Source organism: Danio aesculapii, chromosome 16, assembly GCF_903798145.1.
Source record: "Danio aesculapii chromosome 16, fDanAes4.1, whole genome shotgun sequence".
NCBI classification, from domain to species: domain Eukaryota; kingdom Metazoa; phylum Chordata; class Actinopteri; order Cypriniformes; family Danionidae; genus Danio; species Danio aesculapii.
Window position 1 is genome coordinate 23,789,716 of NC_079450.1, and position 11,710 is coordinate 23,801,425.

The 11,710-nt window shown below is 36.5% G+C and overlaps 1 protein-coding gene across 1 annotated transcript; it reads left to right on the forward strand.

The window, feature by feature from the left end:
- The first annotated feature begins 1,465 nt into the window (after positions 1 to 1,465).
- On the forward strand, positions 1,466 to 11,498 carry coq3 (coenzyme Q3 methyltransferase). The gene is made up of 6 exons (XM_056476141.1): positions 1,466 to 1,717; positions 1,871 to 2,023; positions 4,857 to 4,956; positions 8,403 to 8,645; positions 10,680 to 10,839; positions 10,948 to 11,498. The coding sequence occupies exons 1-6, from the start codon at positions 1,554 to 1,556 to the stop codon at positions 11,136 to 11,138; spliced, it is 1,011 nt and encodes a 336-aa protein (XP_056332116.1). The 5' UTR covers positions 1,466 to 1,553; the 3' UTR covers positions 11,139 to 11,498.
- Positions 11,499 to 11,710: the final 212 nt, after the last annotated feature.

Below are 11,710 nucleotides of genomic sequence, written 5' to 3' on the forward strand. Positions count from 1 at the left end.
TAATTTTTAAAGATCTGTGTTCAATAAAACGAACATGAATAAAAGCACTATAAACATCTCTCATAGGCTCTATATAACAGGGCTGCCTATACTTTTTCTTAGGAAGTGCCAAAAGCCAAACTTGACTGAGGCTAGTGGGCCGTAGGTAAATATAGTTGCCATGAGTAATTTAATAATTTATTTAATAATATTTAAAAATAACTAGATTGCATTATAATAACTAATACAGCATCGTTTTATAAAGAACTTGGAGTTAAAACAATCTCATCTCATTTATGACAGAATGGAGTTATGCTGGTTTTTACCTTGTTTTGCTCGCTGATGTCTTTGCATAATCCTCTATCTGTCGAATGAAAGTATTTAAATTTTAAAAATATGACTTATTTACGTTTGATTTAAACACTTATTTTTTGGAACTCAGTAATAATAAAAAAAAAAAAGAAAATAAAAAAAAAGTTGTCAAATTAGAAATCTCTTTTAAAGATATTTGCCCCAACCCTCTCCATTGTTCTCACTCTCTTCTCAAATGGGATGGCGGGCCAAATCAAAGGTTATAATGGGCCAACTTTGGCCCGCGGGCCCTACTTTTGACATCTGTGCTATAGAACTATGCTACATCTTGTACTAAAATAGCCCATGGATCTAAATAGTAAATATAACATATTAAAAGTGATTGTTCACCCAAGAATGAAAAATCTGTCATGTATTCATCTTTCCCTTGTGACAAACCAGTTTGGGTTGCTTTTTTCTGTTGGACACAAAAGAAGTTATTTTGAAAAATGTTGAAACCTGTAACCATTGACTTACAAAGTAATTGTTTTTCCTACTATGACAGTCTACTATGATTACAGGTTTCTTTCATTTTTCAAAATATTTTGTTCAACAGAACAAATAAACTCAATTAGTGTTTGAACCGTTTGAGGTTGAGTAAATGGTTGTACATTTTCATTTTGGGGTGAATATCTCTATGTCAGAACTGGGTAGTATCTAATTACATGTCATCTGGATTATGGATTTGGACTCTTGTAATTAAGAGTAATGAACTTTAAACTACTAATCAGACTATAGTTACTTTTTATAGATTACATATTGTTTACTCAATGGCTTGATATTCACAACGCATTATTGATAAGAACTACCCAGTTCTGCTGAAAGTTGTTAGTCGTTGAGAGTAAACAACGGGTATATATTCATAGTTTTATGATTGACGAGTTTCTAAGATTCATACACGTCAACAATTCATTCAGACTGATTTTGTGGTGTAACTTAAGTTTTCCACCGCAGTTGTACAGGTTTGAAATAGTATTAACACTTTTAAATAGAAATAACTGTGTTTAGATGTTAATGTGTATGTTGTGGCTGCACATGAAGCATATCTAATTTAAAAATACATAGTAATCTAACGTTGCATATTTTATAAACATGCTAGGAACGTTTGGTTCCGTGTTGAGTTTCTGCTCGGTCAGAAGTTCTGCGAACACTCCACAGTCACATTGGATTTACTGACTGAAGTCGGGGATAAAAAAAGACACGTAACGCATTAAAATGCAGAGATGTACTCTAAGAAATTTACACGATTAGCTTTTGGACTGTTAGCAGACTCTGCGCTCAAAAGGCCTTTAACCCGAAACGTGTCCTCCAAAGTGAAAGCAGCGCGGTCTCTGTGCAGCTGGACGGTGTGTTTGCATCACCGACAGAAGAGTCAGCTGTCAAACGGGTGAGACTGATTTAATCGACTTAACGAGAACTGCAATTTAATGCATGGCTGTAACCCTTAATAAAGCCGAGGTTCTAGTTTACTCGGTGGATGTTTTGTTTGCAAGCGTCGTATGTATTGTTTGAAGGTTTTGACGATAGCTTCGACCTGCAGAGTGACCCGCCTCAATGTCCGCTCGATCTCTCAGTCCACTCTGGACCCCGCCGAGGTGCGGAAGTTTCAGGCCATGGCGAGCAAGTGGTGGGATCTCCAGGGAGAGCTTGCAGCCCTCCACTCTATGAATGACCTGAGAGTGCCTTTCATACGGTGTGTACATCTGTCTATCGCCTCATCTGCTAGCAAACATGCTGTGTTGGCATTGTGTTTCCATTTAAAATCAGAAAGTTTATATATATATATATATATATATATATATATATATATATATATATATATATATATATATATATATATATATATATATATATATATATAATAATTATAATTATTATATATATATATATATATATATATATATATATATATATATAAAATATATATTTTTTAAATAAACCTATACTTATAAATTTTATACGTGTACTGATTTGTAACATTTTAGTATGTTACTTACATTAAACATTGGTTATAAAATATAATATTAGTTACTATCTTCAACTGCCCAAAAGTATTTAAAATGACAGGACAAATAAATGATTAACTCATCCTCTGATATAAACAGAAAATCTGTAACGTTCTACTGAATAACACAAGTCTCTAATATTTTAGATGACAAAAGTAAGTTACAGCAATTTTAATTTTTGGGTGATCTATTAGTGTTATATTTGAAACAAAAACAAGTAGTGAAAATGTAATACAAATTGCAAATTTTAATGTAAATGATTGTATGTATTTTCTCAGTACTGGGTTGCGGCTGAAAGGGCATCCGATGCATAAAACATATGCTGGACAAGTTAGTGGTTCATTCCGCTGTGGAAACCCCTGATTATTAAAGAGACTAAGCCGAAATGAATGAATGAATGTATTGTAATATAAATGTATTTATATAAATTTTTGACTAATATATATTAATGCCATTTAAAGGGTACTTGTTCTTTGGATGATAAAGCCAAACCTTTAGCATTATTGTTAATCTGCGCTCAGGAAACATTTATTATTATTATTAGAAACAGATGTGCAACACATTATATTAGTGTTATTGGGACCCTTTGAAGAATAGAAATTGAACAGCCTTTATTTGACACAATCTTTTGTAAAAATACAAATGTTTCACTTTAATATATTTAATGGTCATTTGTTAAAATATTTAATTAAAGGACTCATATTTTACCCCTTTTTCAAGATTTAATATAGGTCTTCTGTGTCTCCAGAATGTGTCTGTAAAGTTTCAGCTCAAAACACCCATCAGATTATTTATTATACCTTTAGAATATTGGATTTTCTGCTCTGAACACAATGTAGCCATTTTTGTTGCCTGTGCCTTTAATGCTAGTTCTCCATGCCCACCTTTTCCATGTGTCTGTCAGAGTGTGCCTCAATCTCTGCCTCTGCTGCGTCAGATAAACAGCACAATGACAGACATGAAGGAAGCAGATCTTGCGTAATGTCTGTGAGAAATACTACAGTAAGAACTTTCCCAATGATTATTTGATGTATTTGTTGTGGAGTTAATTCAAGCCTGTCTGCGACGATGAGTCACACACAATGTCGTTACAAAGATCACGCGTACACACACACACACAGCAGACACGTTTAACTTTGCACTGTTTTTGTGCGACAAATGTGACAGGATACCAGTTAATGCCACTGCTGTATGGATATCCATTATGTTAATTTACAAAAAAACCTGATTTAACGTCCACAAACCGGGATTGAAGTGTATTCTTTTATAATTGTACTGACATGCGGCTGTGGTGATAAAGACTGTAAAATATCTGTTATTCATTACAAACATGCACTGTCTTAAAAACGTTTTAGACTTGTAAAACTCATTCTTGATCACGTTTGATGATCTTAGAGAGCTGAACAGATCTTTTAATCGCAGTTGCTTTGCGCACATTCTGTCTTGTTGATATGATTAAATGCGTTACTACCGAGACATGTTAATATGTAGCTGTCCGTCAATTCGGTGGGCGGGGAAACTGCACTCCTATGTCATGTTGTGGTCGGCCTCAAAATGGAAGAGAGTTGGATCCCATTTTAACATCAGGAAAATTAAAAAAAGAGACTTATTGTGTTTCTATCACCCCAGTATGACTGTGGACACACTATACCTACACACAGTTCTGTCCAAACCGCTTAAAAAAGATGATTTTCGTCATAGGTGCCCTTTAAATATTTAGAAATTTTTAATTTTTTACATAAATTCTCTCATAATCATCCTTATATTTCTAAGTTATTAGTATAAATAATGAGTTAAGCTGTGCTATCATTAAAAGGGCATGTCCAGAGATACAAAAAAAAAGCTTCTGTCTCATCATGTCCAGGTAATGGCGAGGACAGCAGCTAGAGATTATCCAGCTCTGCTTCTTCTCTCAGCTGTTTCTGTGAGAGTCAAGATGGATATTGCACTTGTCATTGTAAGCTTTTCCCCTCGCTTCTTGGAATCATCCAGCGCACAATTTCTTCCCCTTCCCTGAACATGGGATCAGCTGTATCAGTGATGAGTATATGCAGCATATATGGACATGGCGGAGCCCCCGGGGCCTGTTTAAATGAGCGGCCTCAGTGCTGTTACAGGTCATTATTTTGTACTTGAGGAATGTGTGCTCTCTGGAGGTCCAGTAGGGGAATCCTTCAGAGACATTGGGGTTTGCTGGCACAGATGGGCTGACTTAACAGGAGTGGCAGTGAGCACCTCGGGCTACTTTGGTCTGCAAGGCCTGTCCAAGCATTTGGGGAAGATCTTGAGGATGTGCGATTGCTTCAGGATGTCACAGCCATGTGTTTTAGCTAGAGGGACTAGCAGTATGAAGTGTTTGTGTCTCAGGAAGCGCATTCAAATATTGCATGCATGGCTGTGATTAGCTTCACATTTCTGTTTAACGTCAGACCCGATGTCTATCGTTTCAAAGTTCTGCATGATTGAGATGACAAGTACACCGTTTTAATCTCATTTTGTGACCTTTGACCTCATTTTCAGGGATAATTTGTTGAACGTGCATGGAGTCCGGCAGTTGGGTAAACCTCTGAGTGGCCTCAGAATACTGGACGTGGGCTGTGGCGGAGGCTTGCTGAGCGAGGTAACGAGTGTTGTTGATTATGAAAATGATGCAATGAGGAAACTCAAGTTGGTCCAAGTACAACATTTCTGTTTATTCATTCATTTACTTTTTGGCTTAGTCCCTTTATTAATATGGGGTCGCCACAGCGGAATGAACCACCAACTTATCCAGCACGTTTTACGCAGCGGATGCCATTCCAGCTGCAACCCATCACTGGGAAACATCCATACACACTCATTCACACACATACTATTTACAATTTAGCCTACTCAAGTCACCTATACCACATGTCTTTGGACTTTGGGGGAAACTGGCACACTCAGAGGAAACCCACGTTAACACAGGGAGAACATGCAAACTCCATACAGAAATGCCAACTGACCCAGCCGAGGCTCGAACCAGCAACCTTCTTGCTGTGAGGCGATCGTGTTAGTCGCTGCGCCACTGTGTCCCCCCACATTTCCGTTTACTGTATGTTAATTCATAGTTTGAGATATTTCCTTTGTGTCTGGAAGCAAGATCACATGTTCGGTTTGATATCATGAATTAATGGAATTCTACCAACTGAACAACATGATTAAATTGGACAGCTTCATGCCCAGTGGCTTAGGAACTGATGAACATTTCTCTTTCTTTTTTTGAGTGACCTCTCATGCTGAACTTGTGTCAGAAGATTGGCTTTGTGCACATCGATGATGCAGATCAAGCATTCAAGTCTGACCAGCAGAGGGCACTACTAGACATAATCTGACCATTAATATTGAAGGATTAGTTCACCTAAAACTGAAAAATTGTCGACATTTACTCAAGCTCCACTTGTCCCAGAACTGTTTTAGTTTATTTTGAAAAATGCTGGAAACCTGTAACCATTGACTTCAATAGAATTTGTTATTCCTACTATGGAAGTCAGTGGTTGCAGGTTTTTTTATTCATTCATTTGTTCATTTTTCTTCTTAGTTCCCTTATTAATCTGGGGTCGCCACAGCAGAATGAACCCCCAACTTATCCAGCATGTGTTTTACGCAGTGGATGCCCTTCCTGATGCAACCTAGTACTGGGAAACATCCATACACACTCATTCACACACATACACTATGGCTAATTTAGCTTATTCAATTCACCTAAACCCAGAGGAAACCCACGCCAACACAGTAAGAACATGCAAACTCCACACAGAAATGCCAACTGGCCTAGCCGTGACTCCAACCAGCGACCTTCTTGCTGTAAGGCAACAGTGCTAACCACTGAGCCACCGTGCCACCCCTTAACATTTTTCAGAGTGACTTAATTTGTGTTTATTAGAAAAGGGAACTCATAAAGTATGGAACTATTTAAGCGAGAGTAAGTGGTGAGTAAATGTAATTTTTTGGGGTGAACTATCCCCTTAAGTACACCTTGCTAGTACTAGGTTATTATTTTGCCTTCTGACCTGTTTTAATTTTTTGAGGAGAAAGTGTGCTAGAAACATCCTTTTTATGCCAGATTCTGACCCCACCATTTAATGTTGCAGCAGAAATTGAAACTCATGACACTTCTGTTGCTCTTCTACTGTTGCTCACCTGCTTAAAGTTTCGACATGTTGTGTGTTGAGAAATTGCTCTTCTGTTGATTTTGGGGATGCACCAAAATAAAACGATCTCATCCAAATTTGAAAATACCTGTCAGGAAAGTCAATAAAATAACCACATTTTATTAACAGTAACAAAATTGGACAGAAATATTTTGTGTCCGTGTCCAGCTGGAGAGAATGAAACCAGCATACTGAAAACTGCAGGACAGCACAGCGCAGCCCAGCATGGCCTTCCTTTCAGCTCATATTTTAGATCGTTTTCATTTTTTTTCGCGAAAACCAAAAGTGTTATTTTTCTTCCCTGACTTCTGGCATTAATGCATATTAGCCCACTGGATAGTTTCGCTTTTTTAGACTGTTCTCTATATAGTTGTGTGTGAAAATCCCAGTAGATCAACAGTTTCTGAAATAATAGCCTGTCTAATAGCCAGCTGATCTGGCACCAACAACTAGGGGTGTTGCGGATCACGGTTGAGCTGCGATTCGTAACAATCACAACCCACAGTTCGGAACACACGTGGCCTGTGGATTAATAAATTTTTTCTTACTGGTAGATTAATCCTAAATTTGTAACAACTGCAGAGAGATCTCTTGCATTATTCAAATCACATGTATTAAAGCATTTAGGCTTTCCTGTAAAATATAATGATGACAGAAGTTGTGGTAGGTTATTCTGGATGTGGTGGGTTTTATGAATGGTGTTTTCTGTCACTATTTGTTTAACCTGCATTAATGCATTCAGTGTAAGATGCACGATTAAAAGATCGGGATCTCAGCAACTACGCAACTTAAAATATAAATAATGGTGATTTGCATATGTTTATTAATCCTTCAAATCGCTGCATTCAAATCTGGAAATGCAAAAATCAAGAAAGCGATTTAGTTTTTAGTATGGGAATAACAGTTTATACACTGAAAAAAAATTATTCAAAGATGATTTCTTGGATTTACTTAATTTTTTACATTAAGTGGTTGTAAACAATTTATTTGGGCTGAATTGAAACAAACAAATTAAGTTGAACATTGCTCAATTTAATTTGTTTGTTTAAATTCAACACAAATAAATAGTTTGCAACAGTTTTGCATGCAACACTTTTTTCAGTGTAGTTAGATATAACCACTGATGTTTATGGTATTCTATTTAAAAAATCACCTTATATGCATTAAACTTGACACACAATAACGAAAGTTGTAGGCAGCAATTACATTATTTAGCCAATAGGTTGTGACAACCAGCCATCAAAAATATGTCACTGAATACTTCTTCAAAAATGACACATCTAGCAATGAAACATGAAGTTGTGAATAAATCATTTATTGAAAATGAGACTAAAATGAATATGGGCTGTACAAATTATGTTCGATTTCTACATTAAGGGTCATCAGCAACAGTAGTAGTAGCAGTGAATTTTTCACAGTTATGAATGTTTTACTATTTATTTTTATACAGCTAATTATTTCTTCATTTTATTTGTAATAAAATTACAAATTCTAAGTTCCAAAAGTGTCTTGCAGTACTGTTTTTGTAATAATTTGAGAGCAAATTACATTTGTCTCGTCCCCTTTTTGGCTGATCCAAAAAATGGTTCAATCCGTGAGTAAACAAAAGCTATAATGTGATTTTAAATTGTGAGATAACATATAATTTCATGTCATGGTCACTTAAATCCTCGTTCTACGCCAATCTAGTATTTTAGTTTGAATGTCTTTTTATAATCTTGACAGCGTCTGCATGATTAAATGCCACAGGGTTGCTGCCATGTGACTGGCTGATTAGATGTTTGTGTTACTGAGCAGTCGAATAGGTGTACCTTATAAAGTGGCCGGAAGTGCAGTTTATTTTGATCACTGAAAATAGTTTTGATTAAGAAAATGAACCAGTAACCTTTCTCAGCCACTAGGGAGGCTCGGGGCAGATGTGTTGGGAATCGACCCAGTGGAGGACAGTGTTCGAACAGCAGAGCTGCACTGCTCCTATGATCCTGAGTTCCGGGAGAGAGTTCGCTATCAGGCCTGCACCCTTGAGGAGCTCGCAGAAGATGAAGCAGAGGGCTTTCATGCTATAGTGGCATCTGAGGTGGTTGAACATCTGGCGGATCTGGATGCCTTTGCCAACTGCTGCCATCAGGTGTTGAAGGTGCGTCACAACAACATCATTAACGCCTGAAGCAATGATTATAGCTCAGAGTACCAGTGTGTTTCCCAGCAAATGGACTGATTTAATCTCCTGGGTCAGTGTGTCAGAGGACAAATGCTAAAGAGGAACTCCAAATCCCCGTAATCTTCCTTAATGCTGTGACATCCAGTTAAAATGAGAGCTCTTTCATCTGCCTGATTCTGATTTGCTTTTAGAGTTTGTTTAGAATTCTTTGCTCAATCATTCAACACCCAGTAGCAGTAATAGACAGACAAATCCCATTTTTATCAAACTGTTTCTATTTTGCTTTCTTTTTCAGATTTTTTTTATTATTATTATTATAATTTTTAGATTTTTTAGTATGGTGGTAATCAATGAATTCAAGTGTGTAGGTTAGCACTTGACATTGATGGGGACAGGTGAATTAAACATCCCCCAGCCCGCACTACCCCCCAAGAATGAATATTGTTTAACATATATGAGTGTATATGTAAACATAGTTTGGTAAGCAATATGACAAAATGGAAATATGCAAATATTTTTTGGTACATCAAAAACCGGCTTTGATAACCATCCGACAAGCTAATCCAGCAAATTAACGGCATTATCATGATGGACTCATTCAGTAGAGAACTTGAGTTTTTGTGACTTACACTTTTTGTTGAAAAAAGCTTGTTATCCACCTTTTTTACTGCCGCCATCCTCACTTGTGTGTCATACACGCCCTAGTCTATATTTTTGGCGCTGCTATATCTGAACTACATCTGAATGTTCATATGTGTTTGGGGGCGGTGCGACTCAAGGAGGGACTAGATTTAACCCTTTAACAGCACAATTTATTTTTTATTTTTTATGTGAATTAAATTATTGGTGGGGACTTTCAATAGTAGGTGGATATTGGTAGGGACGCGTCCCCTCTGTCCATGCTAAATCTACACCCCTGACTGAATTACTTAAATGTGAAGTAACAAAATGCATATACATTTTTTAATATGTAAAAATTCTAGAATTTAAGTATAAAAGTAGAAATGTACACATGCATGTATAAATGTATGTACACACACACACACACACACGTTATGCAATTCATGTTCATAAAATAATTTTTTTTAATGATTTTTTTTTATCATATAAAAATTTCTATTATTAAATTTATAAAAGTATTGAAGCAAAAAGTAAACATCTAAAATCTGAATATTTTATAACCAATTCATGTCACAATCACTAGCTATGTTTCCATTCAAAAATGCTAATTGCATTTATGCGCAAAACTGGAGTATCACATAAAAGACGTGCGAATAAAGCAGCATTTCCCTCTAAGTAGTCAAAGAGAATAAAATCATCACTTCCTTTTTAACTGGCGCCAAACATCAACAGTAAAAACGGAATTTGCTGCGGTGGGAGAAGCTGCGTCAATCTTTTCTTCATTTAATAAATGACTTGCACCTCAGAAGACAACTGACAAGCAATTAATGTGCGGTGGCGTTTGAAGGAGACACGGAGCACAGACACTCTTGACAGTTCTGGAGGTCATTAATAATATAACAACACTAATACTGAAATGGTTAAAGCGTTTAAGAATGACCAAAACAACATTTAAGATGTTTTACAATGTGGTCAGCCGCTTGGCTTGTCCATTCACACACATTTCTATCATTACATGATCTCTTATAACAAAATCACATGACTTTTTTTAATGCGCATACTGGACTTTGTTCTGTAAAAGTGTTTCCATCGTAGTTTTCGTAGTTTTTTTTTTTTTATGCGTATTTTCAAAAAAAAATGTATGCGCATCTTGGTGTTTCCATAAACCATTTTTAATGTGCATATATATATATATATATATATATCCAAAATGCGCAAAAAAATAGGTGGATGGAACTATAGCTACTGTTATGTTTTTTATTTCATAAACCAGCGTCTTTTGTTTTTAGAAAATCAATAACTAAAGTGTCTTACAAATTTCACACTAAACTTAACTGAAATCTGAGATCAGTTCAAAACAAATGTGAGCTAATATTTTCTATCTTTCAGCCCGGTGGTTCTCTATTCATCACCACTATTAACAAAACCAACTTATCATACTTGTTTGGGATTGTGGCAGCAGAGCAGCTGTTAAGGATTGTTCCGAGTGGCACTCATGACTGGGAGAAATTCATCAGCCCAGAGGATCTGGAACGACTGCTGGAGTCTTGTGAGTGTCATCTCAGACTGTTTTTATTTACTATCATTCATCATAAATCGGTCTTGCTACAGTGTTTATTTTTTTGCATTCGCTTCCTTCTGTCTCACTGTATCCCAGTCGGTTTCTACGTGGAGGCTATCAGAGGCATGATGTACAATCCTCTCACAGGGGCGTGGAGCTGGCAGCAAAGCACAGCCATCAACTATGCCTTGCATGCGGTTAAACGTAAAGAAGACCCACAGCCTGACCGGGTCTGGGATGAGAAAGAGAATCTGGAGGAGCCAGGTCGAGCCAAGAGTTACAGCTGAGCTCTTTTTATTGATGGAACTGCTATCAAACAAATGTCATCTGCCCCAGAACTTACTTTGGGCAGCATTGACCTAACGTTTAAATATATGTAGCATTGCTGAACATGTTTTATCAGAAGGAGGATTCGTAACATATTTCATGAAACTGTGGAGCTGTTGTTAAGATTGAAGCACTTTTGATCCACTCGTGCCATGGTATTGATTTTCAGTGGTCCTTTGATGCATTTTAAACACAGTCAGCTTGAGTGTTTTGTGGTGTTGTCAAATGTAAATTAGACAATGAAATTGACATCAGGATTTTTGGTGCCACTTAAAAAAAAGTGCAAGTACTTAATAAAATAAAAGAAACAAGTGATCTGATTGAAAGAGTTTCATTTATGTTTTTTTTGGAATGTAGAAATGTAGTATACACTACCTGACAAAAGTCTTGTCCCCTATCCAAGTTTTAGGAACAACAAATATTAACTTGCAATCTAGTTGAGTATTTGAAATCAGAAGTGGCTTAAATGAAAGGCAAATGCCTCTAGATGACGCTTATTTTACCAAAATAAAACAAAAATGCCTTGATTTTT

What these genes read in the sequence shown, in the direction of transcription:
- coq3 (XM_056476141.1), top strand. Translation starts at nt 1,554, where the DNA reads ATGTACTCTAAGAAATTTACACGATTAGCTTTTGGACTGTTAGCAGAC. An exon ending in AAGAGTCAGCTGTCAAACGG is followed by an intron (nt 1,718 to 1,870) that starts GTGAGACTGATT and finishes TTCGACCTGCAG; the next exon opens with AGTGACCCGCCTCAATGTCC. An exon ending in GCGGAGGCTTGCTGAGCGAG is followed by an intron (nt 4,957 to 8,402) that starts GTAACGAGTGTT and finishes AACCTTTCTCAG; the next exon opens with CCACTAGGGAGGCTCGGGGC.